This window comes from Cherax quadricarinatus, chromosome 27 (genome assembly GCF_038502225.1).
Source record: "Cherax quadricarinatus isolate ZL_2023a chromosome 27, ASM3850222v1, whole genome shotgun sequence".
Classification (NCBI taxonomy): Eukaryota; Metazoa; Arthropoda; class Malacostraca; order Decapoda; family Parastacidae; genus Cherax; species Cherax quadricarinatus.
This window is the reverse complement of record NC_091318.1, coordinates 16,858,737-16,878,724: the sequence shown is the minus strand read 5'-3', so window position 1 is coordinate 16,878,724 and position 19,988 is coordinate 16,858,737. Positions and strand designations below refer to the sequence as shown.

Genomic DNA, 19,988 nt, shown 5'->3' with positions numbered 1-19,988 from the left:
CATTAAAAGAAGAAGGGAAGTAACCCCAGAAAAAGACTCGACACCAAGTCTTAATGGAAGGGGATTCCCCTTCTAAACACTAACTCTCTCTCTCCCCTCCTCCCATCCCATCAATCATCGCCAGATCTTCAATAAAAGTAAGTGTCATGTAATTGTGCATGCCTTTTTCAGTTTGTGTGTATTAAAATTAACATTTCATGTGGTAAAATTTTTTTTTTTTCATACTTTTGGGTGTCTTGCATGGATTAATTTGATTTCCATTATTTCTTATGGGGAAAATTCATTCGCATACCGATCATTTCCCATAACAATGAGCCCTCTTGCACGGATTAAAGTCGCTATGCGGGGGTCCACTGTACCTAGTTGGACGAATCTTAATCTTATTGTGGCTAGCTGGTCTAGTGGCTAACGCAACGGGCTGAGTTTTGAGACTCTATGACCACGGGTTCAATCCCGGCCGGGGTATGGTTTGTTTGCAATCATGTCATTACGATTTCGTGAGTCAAATAGAAAAACAGTTTTAGAAGCCGAGACAAGTTATATTTTCTTATTTCTAGTTTCTCAATTAAACTCCAATCTCATCTACTAAAATTGTAAATCATCTCAACTGCTCAACCACAGGTCATACTTGGATAAAAAAAAAAAAAAAAAAAAAACTAACACCAACGTTCACATCACAAGTTACTTTACAGGCAAATACCCTAACTCCTCATACAAAACACCGTTTCTTCTCTGATGAAGTACTTTCCCCAGTAAATTATGCAAACTATTTTCCTGTCAGTAGGCCTGGCACCTGTAGTCTTATATTCAACTCTGACACTAAATTTAATGTTTGTGAGCTTAGCATGTGCTGCTCATGTTACTGTGTGTAAACTTAGGGGTGTTAGTTTAGGGTAACAAGTTTACTTAACATTTGGAGCATGCTATAAATGTTATCAGAATTTAAGTATATAATGCTATTTTACATCTTCTGAGCAATATCTCCCCTACCACAATTATGTATTCAATACCTACAAGCATAAAATTCATATGGAAATATACCACATCCAATACTATTTCTATTTTATTTACTAAGTCAGATGCAGATATTCACATTCTTTTGAAATCATTTAAAGTTGTACAATTTTACACTTTAAAAATTATAGCTGGCTCTATAAATTCAGAGAGATGGGGAAGGGTGGTATGTTCCTGGAGGTCCCAGGAAGCTCTAAACTGTGATTAATACAAAATTAAGACTGCACGATAAACAAAGTTTATCATACAGGTAATACAATACTAAACAGGTTAATACCGACATAAGAAATAATGACCACAATGAGACTTGGGCATGGGGAAACTACCAAGCTGGAAAAAACATTGAACAACAATCCGATGGAGTAAAAAAATGGTAGGGTAAGTAAATGTCTCTGATAAAGTATGATGATTACTGAATGTTTGTTTTTACTGGTATATTTAACAAATAGATAGTAGCAACAAAATATTATTTAACTTTCCAGTTTAAACCTCATTCAATGAAATTAGTCTTGGCTTCAGAGCAAATTGTTAAGTAACTTTGTCCTTGATGCAATTTTATCTTGAGCTTGAGAATTTCTGGAGGAAGTTTTAATACGTTTGAAAGCAGTGAAGCAGTGCTTACAGATGCAGTTATTAGGGAGGGAGGGACAACAGAGTCCACTCTTCTTATATATCCCATTACACAGAGAAATGATTACATGACATGATTTTGTATTCATTAATATTCACCAGTTAGTTATGTAATTTTCTTAAGTTTTCACTGTCTACATAAACTGAATTTATAATAGGTAATTAAAAAAATTAATGGATGTTTTTAGCATTAGAAGTAGCCTTTTATCATGCAAGGGACTGATATAAAACTGAAATGGGGCTGTATAATAGATGATCCTCCAAACCACATCCCTCCTTCAGAGTGCAGGACTCAAATCTGGCTAACCAGTTTCCCTAATGACTTCATGTTACCTTGCTCACACTCCAACAGTGCATCAAATCATAAACATCACTTGCCTCTACTTACTCCTATCTAACATGCTCACACATGCCCAAGCCTCTTAGCATAATCTTAATATTTTTTTTCTTTCATAAAGATTAAAATATATGCAACTTTTGTCACAACATATAAACAGCTGAATTAAAAATGCTTGCCTAGAACAGTAGAACAATTTCATATTACAGAGATAAATTCAAACTTTGTTAATATTCTGGGATGGTAATCATGCAATTAACAACAATAATTGGTGAGGTTCAATTATCCCCAAATGGTACCCACGTTTACCTCCTCAATAAGCATGGCCCTCTCAGCGCGGGTGGCATGTGTTACACATTTTTCAACAACGTTTGAAGCAAACTTATGCTGAGACAGTTTCAGAACTCCTCCTCGTACTACACCCACAATTTTACTCTTGTCCTCTGGCTTGCCATGTTCTGTAATACAATATGAATATAAAATTTGACATTTTTAATTTGCTATACAATCATATGAAATATGTTTCCTCTACAGAGAAAAAATAAACAATACAAGGAAACCTGACAACATTTTTTTAAATTAAAACAATTAAAAAATGTTTAGGAAAAACAATTTAACAGTTTACATCTTGTATAAAAAAAAAAGTCTTAGCAGTTTTGAAAAGGGAACTTAAGTTCCTCACATTAGTTACTGATCAGCTGGGCTGTAGTGCCCACGTTGAACTACACATGGCCAGCACCAGTACCTTGAGTGCACAGTTCATCAACCAAGAGGCCTGGTCTGGGATCAGAACATGTTATTGACCATTAAAATTGTCTACAGACAATTTACAGATAGAATAAGACAAACATTCATGCACTGTTAAAAGATCATACAATTCTGAACTGCAAAACTAGCAGGTTCTTGGTGGTCAGGAAACAACAGTCTCCACGAATAAGGATCTTAATCAGTGGTTAGCATGAGATGTGTAACTGAGCAAAGTATTACACCTCATAAAAAAAAAAAAATTATCACTACAGTACATAATAATGAAGCAATACACAACATATTGATACCCTAATGGGTATCCTGAAGACAATTTCTATTACAACAGTTACAAAACATGGAATAATGAGAAAGTCAATATAAGTGCATAAAAGACTGAAGAACCTTTGAGTACACAGTGGGCTGCAAGTGTAGATGGAGGACTTGAATTTTAAATGTACATTTTTTTTTTAACTGGTTGTCTCCCACAGAGGTAGGATAACCCAAGAAAGAAATACTTTCACCATCATTCGATCTATCACTGTCTTGCCAGAGGCATAGAGATACTACAGCACATACAATAATTTAATTAGTGCACTTAATCAATGAGCACAATCATCGATGGCAACACCTGGCATCAATGCCTGGAAAGAAATACGCAAACACAAAATCTACACCTCCCAAAAAATGCTGTTCTGAGAAGAGTAAGTCGGTACTTAGTGCTATTGATGTTGAGTAACAAACAAAATTGATGCAAGAAAACATTTAAACAGAAAATATAGTGGACCAACATGCAAAGAAATAAAAGTAATCATAACATGTTGGAGAACTGAGAGACTGCTGTGGAAATTGAAGAAAATAGTAACTAATATCTTTTACATACATTAAAGATACAGAGAATGTGCCATATAAAATCACGGGAAATACAGTATAACTTCGGCTTACGAACGTCCCACCATTCAAATTTTTCAGGATACGAACTGTCCGGTTGATTTTTTGCTTCTGGATATGAATGAAATTTCAGGATGTGAACTTCCCTCTCAAGGGAGTTTCCTTAAATAAATAGATAAATAAAAATTTATTTCTTTGCAAAGGTTACAATGTGTGTTTACACATCATAATATGATTGAAGCAAAGAAAGCCACTATCATGCCGAGGCATTTAGGGCAGACTTAACCTAATACATGTACTAATAAACTACAGTGGACCCCCGGTTAACGATATTTTTTCACTCCAGAAGTATGTTCAGGTGCCAGTACTGACCGAATTTGTTCCCATAAGAAATATTGTGAAGTAGATTAGTCCATTTCAGACCCCCAAACATACACGTGCAAACGCACTTACATAAATACACTTACATAATTGGTCGCATTCGGAGGTAATCGTTATGCGGGGGTCCACTGTACTTAAGTCTATACAGGTGCAAAGTGTACTAGTAGTGGTTACCAAAGTTTTGCTGATGGTGGTGCCAACTACTGGCAGCCTTTTGAAGTTTCTCCTTACTGTTGTTAATATTATTATTATTACTATTTTTTTTTTTTTTTAACAAGTCGGCCGTCTCCCACTGAGGCAGGGTGACCCAAAAAAAAAAAAAAATCCCCAAAAAGAAAATACAGTGGAACCTCGCCTAACGAACGCATCGCATAACGTTATATCCACCTAGCGATACATTTTAACGCAAAAATTTTGCCTCAGCTAGTGCTAAAAAACTCGCTCAACACGGTTTGTTCGAGACGTGTCCACATGTGGCTTGAGCCCGCCTCACTTGTTCCTTGGTTAGTGTTAGTTTAATATGTTTATTATGCACCCCATACCCATCCTGTGGGCGGTAGTCAAAAGATTACAGAGGTACATAATTGGTCCAGGGACTGGACTCCAAAGTTTTGATAGCTGAGCAAGCTACAGAGGTAATGAACTCACAATTTACAAAGGTAATGAACTCACAATTTACAAAGGTAATGAACTCACAATTTACAATTTACAATTTACAGTGTTTACAAGCCAGCCACCGTGGTCGCTTCCAAGCATACAATCGGAACATTTCATATTATCACAGCCTTTTTAGTGATTGCACCTGCAAAATAAGTCACCATGGGCCCCAAGAAAGCTTCTAGTGCCAACCCTACAGCAAATGGATATGAAGAAAGAGATCATTGCTAAGTATGAAAGTGGAGTGCGTGTCTCCGAGCTGGCCAGGTTGTACACAAAATTCCAATCAACCATCACTACTATTGTGGCCAAGAAAACGGCAATCAAGGAAGCTGTTCTTGCCAAAGGTGCAACTTTGTTTTCGAAACAGAGATCCCAAGTGACAGAAGATGTTGAGAGACTGTTATTGGTGTGGATAAACGAAAAACAGATTGCAGGAGATAGCATCTCTCAAGTGATCATATGTGAAAAGGCTAGGAAGTTGCATGACGATTTAATTAGAAAAATGCCTGCAACCAATGATGATGTGAGTGAATTTAAGGCCAGCAAAGGTTGGTTTGAGAGATTTAAGAATTGTAGTGGCATACATAGTGTGATAAGGCATGGTGAGGCTACCAGTTCGGACCACACAGCGGCTGAAATTTTTTTTTTTTTATTATCATCACACTGGCTGATTCCCACCAAGGCAGGGTGGCCCGAAAAAGAAAAACTTTCACCATCATTCACTCCATCACTGTCTTGCCAGAAGGGTGCTTTACACTACAGTTTTTAAACTGCAACATTAACACCCCTCCTTCAGAGTGCAGGCACTGTACTTCCCATCTCCAGGATTCAAGTCCGGCCTGCCGGTTTCCCTGAACCCCTTCATAAATGTTACTTTGCTCACACTCCAACAGCACTCCTATCAAACACGCTCACGCATGCCTGCTGGAAGTCCAAGCCCCTCGCACACAAAACCTCCTTTACCCCCTCCCTCCAACCTTTCCTAGGCCGACCCCTACCCCGCCTTCCTTCCACTACAGACTGATACACTCTTGAAGTTATTCTGTTTCGCTCCATTCTCTCCACATGTCCGAACCACCTCAACAACCCTTCCTCAGCCCTCTGGACAACAGTTTTGGTAATCCCACACCTCCTCCTAACTTCCAAACTACGAATTCTCTGCATTATATTCACACCACACATTGCTCTCAGACATGACATCTCCACTGCCTCCAGCCTTCTCCTCGCTGCAACATTCATCACCCATGCTTCACATCCATATAAGAGCGTTGGTAAAACTATACTCTCATACATTCCCCTCTTTGCCTCCAAGGACAAAGTTCTTTGTCTCCACAGACTCCTAAGTGCACCACTCACCCTTTTCCCCTCATCAATTCTATGATTCACCTCATCTTTCATAGACCCATCCGCTGACACGTCCACTCCCAAATATCTGAATACATTCACCTCCTCCATACTCTCTCCTGCCAATCTGATATCCAATCTTTCATCACCTAATCTTTTTGTTATCCTCATAACCTTACTCTTTCCTGTATTCACTTTCAATTTTCTTCTTTTGCACACCCTACCAAATTCATCCACCAATCTCTGCAACTTCTCTTCAGAATCTCCCAAGAGCATAGTGTCATCAGCAAAGAGCAACTGTGACAACTCCCACTTTATGTGTGATTCTTTATCTTTTAACTCCACGCCTCTTGCCAAGACCCTCGCATTTACTTCTCTTACAACCCCATCTATAAATATATTAAACAACCACGGTGACATCACACATCCTTGTCTAAGGCCTACTTTTACTGAAAAATATGTGCAGGAATTCAAGGAGTACATAGACAGTGAAGGATTGAAACCTGAACAAGTGTTTAATTGTGACGAAACAGGCCTGTTTTGGAAGAAAATGCCAAACAGGATGTACATTACTCAGGAGGAAAAGGCACTCCCAGGACATAAGCCTATGAAAGACAGGCTTACTCTGTTGATGTGTGCCAATGCTAGTGGTGATTGCAAAGTGAAGCCTTTATTGGTGTATTACTCAAACTCCCAGAGTGTTCAGGAAAAACAATGTCCTCAAGGCTAATTTGTGTGTGCTGTGGAGGGCAAACAGTAAGGCATGGGTCACTAGGGACTTTTTCTATGACTGGTTACACCATGCATTTGCCCCCACTGTGAAAAATTACCTAATTGAAAAGAAATTAGACCTTAAGTGCCTCCTGGTATTAGACAATGCTCCTGGTCATCCTTCAGACGTGGCAGAGCGACTTTCTGCGGAAATGAGCTTCATTAAGGTCACTGTTACCTTTACCGAAGACTTGGTGGCGTATGGAAGACAGCAAGGAGGGGAGAGGGAGGAGGAAAGGTTATTGTTTGGAAAGGGAATCCCCCTCCATAGAGACTTCAGGTATCAAGGCCCTATCTGGGGTTATTTCCCTTCTTTGTCTTTTACTGGCACTAAGACCAGTTTGAGCCACTGGACCCCTGTCACACAAAAAATCTGTCCAGAGAGGTTTGTTTCTGTTGTCTCTAAGATTTACCTAAAATGGGACAAAGCACTGTCATTGAACATGTTGCACACACGGCTTGCAACAGCTTTGTTAGGGTGATATTTCTCCACAAAACTTTGCAACTCATTCCACTTTCGTATTCTCCTAAGAGTTCTTTCTTGAATTCTACTGTGTTTCTCGCTTTCTTCATCAAAGGGCTGGCACTCGGAACTTTCTTTGGCCCCAAGGTGGCTTATTTAGCAGTCGCACTCAATAAACAAATCCCAAAAAATGGATTATTACGAATTGTTTCGGATGAACGTGCCAGGTGATGCTCACTCAATGAAAAAGTAAGAGTGAGTCTCAATGCATGGGATGCTTTGTGTGCATGCAGGCAGGCAGATGCATTTGGTATGGCAACTCTATGAAAACCGAGTGGATGTACGAAAACTGGGACAAAATTTTAACAAAAAATCAGTCAAAAACCGAATCCTATGAAAACCAGGGCATATGAAAACCAAGGTTCCACTGTATCTGAAGGCAAGGAAGGGAGACCGTGAATGACATTATAGTGTCACCCACGCCACTGAATTATCAAAACCACATATGACTGTCAACACTGTGGGAGTGGGAGACCCCATACTGATTTCATGAGAGCTTAACTAAATACAATGGCCATCACAGTATATTAGAACATACACTAAGTGGCTGATATTATTAATCCAGATTCCTTTCCACCAGTAAGGAGGAGCAAGTTGAAAATATACACTTCAGTGATGCAAAATCTTTATAGTGAAACCTTACCCAAACTGAGACAAGTAGGAGAAAGAGGCCAAGAATCTGAGCAATGTCCTATATTGACTCAAGATAGACTGTGTCCCCTGTGCACAAAGTACAAAATGTCATACTGGGTGTAAAAGCCTGTTCTAAGTGCAGTGGAACCTTGGCTTACGAATGCCCCACCATGCGAATTTTTCAGGATACAAACTGTCGCTCGGTCGACTTTTTGCTTCTGGACATGAACAAAATTTCAGGATGCAAACTTCCCCCTCAAGGGAGGTTCCTTGGTGAGGAGCTCTTGATCTAGGGAACTGGATCTGTGCTCTAGTTCCCTAATAATAATAATAATAATAATAGGATTGCTGGTGTCTTTTGTCTGTCTCATAAACATGCAAGATTTCAGGTATGTCTTGCTACTTCTACTTACACTTAGGTCACACTACACATACATGTACAAGCATATATATACACACACCCCTCTGGGTTTTCTTCTATTTTCTTTCTAGTTCTTGTTCTTGTTTATTTCCTCTTATCTCCATGGGGAAGTGGAACAGAATTCTTCCTCCGTAAGCCATGCGTGTTGTAAGAGGCAACTAAAATGCTGGGAGCAAGGGGCTAGTAACCCCTTCTCCTGTATAAATTACTAAATTTAAAAAAGAAACTTTCATTTTGGGCCACCCTGCCTTGGTGGGATACGGCCGGTTTGTTGCAAGAATAATAGTAATAAAAATAATAACAAACATAAAGGAAGAACACTGCAGCAGGCCTGTTGGCCCATACCAGGCAAGTCCTTCACAATCCATCCCACTAACAGAATATTTGCCCAACTCAATTTTCAGTGCTACCCAAGCAATAATCTTTGATAAGAACATAAGAATGGAGGAATACTGCAGAAGGCATACTGGCCCATACAAGGCAGGTCCTTATCAAAATGACCTCTACCCAAAGCTACCCAAGAATTTACTCCCGTACCCAATGACACCAATCAAACCCAGCCCCTCACACTCGTATATTTGTCCAATCTCTTTTTAAAGCCACCCAAGGTCCTAGCCTCAATAACCCTACTGGGAAGATTGTTCCATGCATCCACAACTCTGTTAGAAGTTAAATTTAACCAACTGAAATCCATTATTTCTGGTTCTTACCTGATTTGACACCCTCAGTACTTTATTAATATCTCCTTTGTTTATGCCCATCATCCACTTATACACCTCAATCATATCTCCCCTCATTCTACATTTCTCAAGAGAGTGGAGATTTAAGGCTTTAAGTCTATCTTCATATGGGAGATTCCTTACACAGTATATCATTTTAGTCATTCTTCTTTGTATGTTCTCCATAGAGTCTATATCCATCCTGTAGTAAGAGACCAAAACTGACCGGCATAATCTAAATATGGCCTCACTAGTGATGTATAGAGCTGTAAAATAGCTTTCGGACTTCTGTTACTTATACTTCTTGAGATAAATCATAGCCTTGTTGTGCACACTTAGCCACTGCTGTCTTGGCTTTAGATTTCTCCTTACCATGACTCCCAAGTCTTTTTCACATTCTGAATGAACAAGCTCTACTTCACCTAGTTTATAGATTTGAGGGTTATTTTCATTACCAAGGACTAGTACCTTACACTTATCCACATTGAACTTCATCTGCCATTTTTCAGACCAAGACATTCACTTGTCCAAATCCTCCTGGAGTTCATTGCTATCCTCCTCAGAATGAATCATATGGCCTATCTTTGTATCATCAGCAAATTTACTCATGTCACTCGTAATCCCTTCATCAAGGTCATTAATGTAAATTACGAACAAGAGAAAGCCTAAAACTGATCCTTGTGGAATGCCACTAGTGACTAATCCCCATTCAAATTTGACCCCATTAATGGAAACACACTGCTTTCTATTGGTAAGCCATGCCTCTATCCATGCTAGAACTTTACCTCCTATACCATGAGCTGCCACTTTTCTTAAGTCTCTCTTGTGAGGTACTCTATCAAAGGCTTCACTAAAATCCAAATAAACAATATCATATTCTTTATCATTATCTACTTCCTCAAATGTTCTATTGAAGAACGTCAGTAAATTTGTCAGGCAGGAACGACCTCTCGTGAACCCATGCTGAGATTCATTATTCAAATTATGCTCTTCAAGGTGACTTCTAATAATGTCTGCTATAATTGATTCTAATAACTTGCCCACTATAGATGTCAGGCTTATTGGACGGTAATTTGAAGGAGTGGACTTATCCCGATTTGAATATAGGAACCACATTAGCCATCTTCCACAACTCTGGCACAACACCAGTAAGGATGAATGCATTAAACACACTTGTTAATGGCTGACTAAGTTCCATCTTGCATTCCTTAAGTACCCTGGAAAACAACTCGTTGGGCCATAGGGACCTATTTTGCTTCAGTATGTCTATCTGTTTGATAACCATGTCCCTCGCGAGAGTAATATTAGTTAATATGAATTCGTCAGGAACTGAATAACTGTTAATTTCTGGAATCTCATTTATGTCCTCCCATGTAAAAACTGACAAAAAATAGTCATTAAATAAGGAACACATTTCCAGTTTGTTATCCGTCAGCTGTCCATTCCCAGTCTTCAGAGGTCCTACTTTTTCGTTCACCTTCATCCTATACACTTGAAAGAACCCCTTTGGATTGGTCTTTGACTCATTAGCAACTCTAATTTCATAGTCACGTTTAGCCTGTTTTACTAACACTATTCGCACTAATCTCGTTCATACCTCTCCTCCCTCTACAGATGTTCCTGGTGTCTACTCTATTTCTTGCTCCTCCTGTCCTCTTCAATACTTCGGAGAAACTGGCCGATCTCTTTCTGACAGACTTAGGGAGCACAAAAATAGTGTTAGGCTTGCCGACACTAACAATGCTCTTTTCTGTCACGTCAGAGATCATAGCCATCCTATTGACTGGTCTTCTGCTAAAACTGTCTTCCCTACTTCCAACTCGAACAGTCGCCGTCTAGTTGAATCCTCTCTAATACACAACTTTCCTTGTATGAACCTTACCCCGGCTTCGTCTCGGTAGATGCCTTCCTCTCCCACTACATTGTAAAATGCTCCAAACTTCAGAACACCCGTGACTTAACCTGAATCCTCATTTTTCTTTTTCTTTTTCTTCTTCTTCCTCTTCCCCTTTCCTCTTTCCTTTGCTCCTCTGGGTTGTCTCTCTCTCTCATGTCTCGTGTTTCTGTTCCTTCTTCATTTATTTCACCACTTCCCTTGCACGCACCTCTGTGCGCTTGCTCTCCCTCTGTGGGCATCTAGCTCTCTTGCAGTGCTCCCCTTCCTTTGTATTTCACTGGCTCGTCCTTTTTATTTCCCACTTCTACCACTACCTCTTCTTCTACTACTACTACAACTACTGATGAAATTAAGACACATGTGCGGCGTCTGGTTGTCTTTGTTGTGGACGTTTCGCCATCCAGTGGCTGGCTGGATGCGAAATGTCCATGATGGGGATGCCCGGGTGTTGTGCATGTGTCTTAATTTCATCTTGTCGGTATTATATACAACTCTTGTACTACTACTACCACCACCTCTTCCTGCCTATATATAGCCGTCCTGCTCCACCTCTGGTTAGTGTGACTTTGTCAATGGTCCAAGTCGGACCGAAACGTCGTCGTAAGCTTCTCTCTTTTATGTGCGGGTTATTTGTGTATCGTCCAATCATGGTATTGTGCCTTTTTTGTTATTTAAGTGTTTCCTTATTTGACAAAACTAGGTCGAACAAATTATTACCCCTGGTAGGTTCTGCTACACACTGCTTCAGAAAACAGTCCTGAACTGTTTCCACAAAGTCACTGGACTCAAGATTACTGGTCAAAGAAGTCCAGTCAATTTGACTAAAGTTAAAATCTCCTACTATCACTACGTTAGTGTGTCTAGAAGCCCAAACAATTTCGTCCCAAAGAAGTCTCCCTCTATCATGATCCAGGCCTGGAGGTCAGTATATTACACCTAGAATTAGTTTTTCTTGACCTTCTACAAACTCTACCCACACAGATTCTGTTACTAGTCCATCTATTTTTATACATGTTGACATAAGAACATAAGAAAGGAGGAACACTGCAATAGGCCTGTTGGCCCATACTAGGCAGGTCCTTCACAAATCCAACCCACAAACACAATAACTGCTACCTAAGCAATAATCTTTGATAATCCTATTTACTTATGTGCAAGCCCGATTAAAATCCAACCCCTCTCTCGTGTATTTATCCAACCTAAATTTGAAACTACCCAAGGTTTTAGCTTCGATCACCCTACTAGGCAGACCGTTCCACTCATCAACTACCCTATTACCAAACCACTAACAATATTCAAGACATTAACAATATCCCAGTAATTAATTTTTATAGTGGGCCTGAAGATGGTAAATTATGTAATATCATAGTCACTAGCAAAATGGTTATCAAATAGATAGACCGATTAAAGCAAAATAAATCCCAGGGCCCTGATGAACTTTTTTCAAAGGTTCTTAAAAAGAGTGTAAAATTGAACTTTGTGAATCAGTGACTAATATTTTTAATATTTCTCTTCAAACAGGTGTAGTGTCTGATATGTGGAAGATGGCTAATGTAATTCTTACTTTTAAAGCAGGGGACAAGTCGTTACTGTGAAACTACCGCCCAATAAGCCTAACCTCAATTGTAGGCAAATTACTAATCAATTATAGCCGATATTATAAGAAGCCATCTCGATAAGCATAGCTTGATTAATGATACTCAGCATGGTTTCACCAGAGGCCATTCCTGCCTAATTTATTAACCTTCTTCAGTAAAGCTTTTGAGGCTGTTGATCATGATAAAGAATTCGATATTGTTTACTTAGATTTTAGTAAGGCTTTTGATAGAGTACCACACCAGAGACTGTTAAAGAAAGTGGCAGCTCATGGCATTGGGGGAAAAGTGATGTCATGGATTGAGTCATGGCTCACCAATAGGAAGCAGAGAGTATGCTTAAATGGGGTTAAATCTGAGTGGGGATCTGTAACAAGTGGTGTTCCACAGGGATCAATCTTGGGCCTGTTGTTGTTTATAATATATATCAATGTCCTTGATGAGGGAATTACTAGTGATATGAGCAAATTAGCCGATGACACGACGATAGGTAGGATAATGATTCAAACGTAGACGTCACGGAACTTCGGGAGGATTTAGAAAAACTCGATTCTTGGTCAGAAAAGTGCCAGATGCAGTTCAATGTAGATAAATGCAAGGTTCTGAAGCTCGCAAGTGTCCATAACCCTAGTACTTATCAGTTAAATAACGCAGAACTTAGCCATACAGATTGCGAGAAGGACTTGGGGGTTATGGTAAGCATCAATCTTACACCAAGACAGCAGTGCCTATGCATACATAACAAAGCAAACAGATTACTGGGATTTATATCTAGAAGTGTAAGCAACAGAAGTCCAGCAGTTATTTTACAGCTTTATACATCATTAGTAAGGCCTAACTTAGATTAAGCAGCTCAGTTCTAGTCTCCATATTATAGAATGAATATAAATTCGCTAGAAAACATCCAGCGTAGAATGACCAAATTAATACATAGCATTAGAAATCTTCCATACGAATAACTACTGAAGACTCTTAAACTACGTTCACTTGCAAGACGAAGAATGAGTGGAACAGTCTGCCTAGTAGGTTTTTTTTTTTTTTTTTTTTTTCAAAAAGTTGGCCGTCTCCCACCGAGGCAGGGTGACCCAAAAAAGAAAGAAAATCCCCAAAAAGAAAATACTTTCATCATCATTCAACACTTTCACCACACTCACACATTATCACTGCTTTTGCAGAGGTGCTCAGAATACAACAGTTTAGAAGCATACACATATAAAGATACACAACATATCCCTCCAAACTGCCAATATCCCAAACCCCTCCTTTAAAGTGCAGGCATTGTACTTCCCATTTCCAGGACTCAAGTCCGACTATATAGTAGGGTTATTGAAGCTAAAACGTTGGGTAGTTTCAAATTTAGGTTAGATATATACATAGTAGGTAGTAGGTTGGTAGACAGCAACCGCCCAGGGAGGTACTACCGTTCTGCCAAGTGAGTGTGAAACAAACGCCTGTAATTGTTTTACATGATGGTAGGATTGCTGGTGTCTTTTGTCTGTCTCATAAACATGCAAGATTTCAGGTATGTTTTGCTACTTCTACTTACACTTAGGTCACACTACACATACATGTACAAGCATAATATATATACACACCCCTCTGGGTTTTCTGCTATTTTCTTTCTAGTTCTTGTTCTTGTTTATTTCCTCTTATCTCCATGGGGAAGTGGAACAGAATTCTTCCTCCGTAAGCCATGCATGTCGTAAGAGGCGACTGAAGTGCCGGGAGCAAGGGGCTGGTAGCCCCTTCTCCTGTATATATTACTAAATTTGAAAGGAGAAACTTTCGTTTTTCCTTCTGGGCCACCCCACCTCGGTGGGATACGGCCGGTGTGTTGAAAGAAAAGAAATATACATAAATGAGACTTGCATGATGAGTAAATAGAATCATGAAGACTTATTTCTTGGGTAGCATTAAAATTGGGTTGGGGAAATATTTTATTAGTGGGAAGGATTGTAAAGGACCTGCCTAGTATGGGCTAACAGGCCTGCTGCAGTGTTCCTCCTTTCTTATGTTGTTCTTATGTTAAAGAATACTTTCCTGTATCCTTTCGAAATCTAAACTTGTCTAATTTGAATCCATTATTGCAGGTTGTCTCAAAACCTTATTTATATCCCCTTATTAATACCCATCTTCCACTTATACACTTCAATCTTGTCTCCCCTCATTCTTTGTCTTACAAGTGAATGCAACTTAAGGGACTTCAATCTCTCCTCATACGGAAGATTTCTAATGAAATAAATTAATTTTGTCATTTGTCGCCGAATGTTTCCTAACGAATTTATATCCATTCTGTAAAATGGAGACCAGAACTGAGCTGCATAATCTAGGTGAGGCCTTACTAATGAAGTATAATGCTGAAGTATAACCTCAGGACCTCTGTTGCTTACACTTTTTGATATAAATCCCTGCAATCTATTTGCCTTACAATGCATGCTTAGGCACTGCTGTCATGGTTTAAGGTTGCTGCTTATCATAACCCCCAAATCCTTTTTGCATTCTGTACTGCTAAGTTCAACATAATTAAGCTGGTAGGTGCTAGGGTTATGAACATTTCCAAGCTTTAGAACTTTACCTACAGTGAACTGCATCTGCCACTTTTCTGACCAGGAATTGAGTGTCTAAATCCTCCTGAAGTTCCACGACATCGACGTCTGAATCGATTATCCTACATATCTTCGTGTCATCAGCAAATTTGATTATGACACTAGTAATTCCCTCATCAAGGTCATTTATATATATTATAAACAATAGGTCTAAAACTGATCCCTGCGGAATGCCACTCGTTACAGACCCCCACTCAGATTTAACCCCATTTATGCACACTCTCTGCTTCCTATTAGTGAGCTATGACTCGATCCATGACAGCACTTTTCCCCCAATGCCATGAGCAGCCACTTTCTTCAACAGTCTCTGATGTGGTACTCTATCAACAGCCTTACTAAAATTTAAATAAACAATATCGAATTCTTTATCATGATCAACGGCCTCAAAAGCCTTACTGAAGAAAGTTAATAAATTAGTTAGGCAGGAATGGCCCCTGGTGAATCCATGTTGGGTATCATTAATCAACGTGGCATTAACTGAAACATGGTATGATTTAAAGAATCGGGATATGATTGCCGAGTATAATATTAAAGGGTTTAAGTTGTTCCATGTGGATAGATGTAATGGGAAGGGGAGGCAGGAGTTGCATTATATGCTCAAGAAAATATTAATTGTTGCATAAAAACAGGCATAAAAGTAGATGGAATAGTAACAGAATCTGTTTGGGAAGAGTTTGTAGAAGGTCAAGAAAAACTAATTCTAGGTGTAATATACCGACTTCCTGGTTTGGATCACTATAGACGGAGACTTCTTTGGGACGAAACTGTTAGGGCTTCTAGACATGATAACAGCGATAGTAGGGGATTTTAACTTAAGTCAAATTGACTGCAATTCTTTGACTGGTAATCTGAAGTCCAATGACTTTATGGAAACAGTGCAGGACTGTTTTCTGAAGCAGTGTGTAACGGAGCCTACCAGGGGTAATAATTTTTCGACCTAGTCTTCTCAAATAAAGAAACACTCGTAAATAATCTGGAGATCACGGAAGAGCTTGGCGCAAGTGATCACAAATCCATCACTTTTAGCATAACTGGGAATACAAGAATGATGATAATATGGTAAAAATCCCTGATTTTCGTTCTGCCAATTATAGTAGACTTAGGGTGGAATGATGATGTAAAGAGAGTAGTAAGGGAGAAAAAGTTAGCATATGAGAAGTTTTTACAAAGTAGAAGTGATGCAAGGAGGGAAGAGTATATGGAGAAAAAGAGAGAGGTTAAGAGAGTGGTGAAGCAATGTAAAAAGAGAGCAAATGAGAGAGTGGGTGAGATGTTATCAACAAATTTTGTTGAAAATAAGAAAAAGTTTTGGAGTGAGATTAACAAGTTAAGGAAGCCTAAAGAACAAATGGATTTGTCAGTTAAAAATAGGAGAGGAGAGTTAATAAATGGAGAGTTAGAGGTATTGGGAAGATGGAGGGAATATTTTGAGGAATTGTTAAATGTTGATGAAGATAGGGAAGCTGTGATTTTGTGTATAGGGCAAGGAGGAATAACATCTTGCAGGAGTGAGGAAGAGCCAGTTGTGAGTGTGGAGGAAGTTCGTGAGGCAGTAGGTAAAATGAAAGGGGGTAAGGCAGCCGGGATTGATGGGATAAAGATAGAAATATTAAAAGCAGGTGGGGATATAGTTTTGGAGTGGTTGGTGCAATTATTTAATAAATGTATGGAAGAGGGTAAGGTACCTAGGGATTAGCAGAGAGCATGCATAGTTCCTTTGTATAAAGGCAAAGGGGATAAAAGAGAGTGCAAAAATTATAGGGGGATAAGTCTGTTGAGTATACCTGGTAAAGTGTATGGTAGAGTTATTATTGAAAGAATTAAGAGTAAGACGGAGAATAGGATAGCAGATGAACAAGGAGGCTTTAGGAAAGGTAGGGGGTGTGTGGACCAGGTGTTTACAGTGAAACATATAAGTGAACAGTATTTAGATAAGGCTAAAGAGGTCTTTGTGGCATTTATGGATTTGGAAAAGGCGTATGACACGGTGGATAGGGGGGCAATGTGGCAGATGTTGCAGGTGTATGGTGTAGGAGGTAGGTTACTGAAAGCAGTGAAGAGTTTTTACGAGGATAGTGAGGCTCAAGTTAGAGTATGTAGGAAAGAGGGAAATTATTTCCCAGTAAAAGTAGGCCTTAGACAAGGATGTGTGATGTCACCATGGTTGTTTAATATATTTATAGATGGGGTTGTAAGAGAAGTGAATGCGAGGGTCTTGGCAAGAGGCGTGGAGTTAAAAGATAAAGAATCACACACAAAGTGGGAGTTGTCACAGTTGCTCTTTGCTGATGACACTGTGCTCTTGGGAGATTCTGAAGAGAAGTTGCAGAGATTGGTGGATGAATTTGGTAGGGTGTGCAAAAGAAGAAAATTAAAGGTGAATACAGGAAAGAGTAAGGTTATGAGGATAACAAAAAGATTAGGTGATGAAAGATTGGATATCAGATTGGAGGGAGAGAGTATGGAGGAGGTGAATGTATTCAGATATTTGGGAGTGGATGTGTCAGCGGATGGGTCTATGAAAGATGAAGTGAATCATAGAATTGATGAGGAGAAAAGGGTGAGTGGTGCACTTAGGAGTCTGTGGAGACAAAGAACTTTGTCCTTGGAGGCAAAGAGGGGAATGTATGAGAGTATAGTTTTACCAACGCTCTTATATGGGTGTGAAGCATGGATGATGAATGTTGCAGCGAGGAGGAGGCTGGAGGCAGTGGAGATGTCATGTCTGAGGGCAATGTGTGGTGTGAATATAATGCAGATAATTCGTAGTTTGGAAGTTAGGAGGAGGTGCGGGATTACCAAAACTGTTGTCCAGAGGGCTGAGGAAGGGTTGTTGAGGTGGTTCGGACATGTAGAGAGAATGGAGCGAAGCAGAATGACTTCAAGAGTGTATCAGTCTGTAGTGGAAGGAAGGCGGGGTAGGGGTCGGCCTAGGAAAGGTTGGAGGGAGGGGGTAAAGGAGGTTTTGTGTGCGAGGGGCTTGGACTTCCAGCAGGCATGCATGAGCATGTTTGATAGGAGTGAATGGAGACAAATGGTTTTTAATACTTGACGTGCTGCTGGAGTGTGAGCAAAGTAACATTTATGAAGGGGTTCAGGGAAACCGGCAGGCCGGACTTGAGTCCTGGAGATGGGAAGTACAGTGCCTGCACTCTGAAGGAGGGGTGTAAATGTTGCAGTTTAAAAACTGTAGTGTAAAGCACCCTTCTGGCAAGACAGTGATGGAGTGAATGATGGTGGAAGTTTTTCTTTTTCGGGCCACCCTGCCTTGGTGGGAATCGGCCAGTGTGATAATAAAATAAATAATATTATTAGGGAACACCTGTCTAATCTCGACTGGGGTTGTCTAGCTAATGATTTTATTGATGATGATCATACTTATGATTACGAAGGGATCTGTGTTTATGATTTTTTCTTAATAATGTACACCATGCTCAGAGTATGCACATTCCCCAGAGAGAAATTAGGTCTAATAATGATCCCAAATGGGTTAACAGGAGGCTAAAGCATCTATTAGGGGAGAAAAGGGGAATTTATAGGCATATCAGAAGAGGAGAGGTTAACCTTACTGACCAATATGTTCAGCTTAAAAGAGAAGCAAAAAAGGGGATTAGAAAGGCTAAACGTGACTATGAAATTAAAGTTGCTAATGAATCAAAGACCAATCCAAAGGGGTTCGTTCAAGTGTATAGGACGAAGGTGAAGGAAAAAGTAGGACCTCTGAAAATTGGGAATGGAGAGCTGACGGATAACGAACTGGAAATTTGTTCCTTATTTAATGGCTATTTTTTGTCATTTTTACACAGGAAGACATAAGCAAGATTCCAGAAATTAACAATTGTTTGGTTCCTGATGAATTCAAATTAACTAATACACCTACCATCTGACTTACGACCTGCTTGACATACGTCCACTCGACTTACAACTGTACATCTGGCAGATGGGCTGGGACGGCTGATACATACCACTGTACAACATTTGACGATACTTGCGGCAGCAATGTGCCATGCAGGCAGCATCAGTTTGAGTTACCCTGCCCTATCAGCAGCATCATACTGTATTAACTGTACTAACTGGACAGTAAATTTCACCATGGTCCCTAAGAGGAAATCTGAATTTTGCACTTGAGATTGTGGCAAGAATTCAAGAAAGACTCTTACTCTCGAACGCTCTCTGTTCATTTTCACTGTTGCACATAAATCTGTCTGTATTTGTCTGTCTGTCTATCTGTATTTGTCTGCCTGTATATCTGTCTTCCTGTGTGTGTCTACCTGTGTGTCTGTCTTTGTCTAATTGTCTCTCTGTCTCAGAGCCGCTCATGAACCAACAGGTATTACACACAAAGCAGAGTTGTCACATCTTCAATATGATGCTAATATCGCTATACAGCTCATTTATCTATCACAATTCATCTAATATGACATAATAAACAATATATGTAAATAACATAAAAACCTGATATACACCCTAGAATGAATAAAATATGAACTTACCTAATTTTAAACTCCACATCTTGCACCTGTGCTGGTGTGTAGGTACACATTAAAATAAAAAAGTGTGTGTTATTGGTCTTGAAGATGCCATATTAATAATAACAATAATAATCACTCTGAGGTGCAGTAAATATGTATAAAATGTTAATATAGACATTTTGCTTAATCCATCTATGATTTTTTTCAAAATTATATAATAAACATGCTATGTAACATATAAATTAACATGAATATGAGATGCTTTTCCAGTTGGCTTGACAGAAACCATTCATGACCGGGCTGGCAACAACAACTGGTTTGTTTACAAAACTCGCGAACCTTGTACATTC

The 19,988-nt window shown here is 39.4% G+C and overlaps 1 protein-coding gene across 5 annotated transcripts in view; it reads right to left on the bottom strand.

Annotated features, from left to right (window-relative positions):
- Nucleotides 1-19,988, bottom strand: part of LOC128691058 (pumilio homolog 2) — a 98,604-nt gene that overhangs the window by 10,187 nt on the left and 68,429 nt on the right. For 3 of the 5 annotated variants that reach the window (XM_070089041.1, XM_070089044.1, XM_070089042.1), the window contains one exon: nt 2,285-2,439. In XM_070089041.1, coding sequence (XP_069945142.1) covers nt 2,285-2,439 — 155 coding nt within the window. The remainder of the gene's footprint in view (nt 1-2,284; nt 2,440-19,988) is intronic. The other 2 variants (XM_070089043.1, XM_070089045.1) reach the window with 1 other exon arrangement.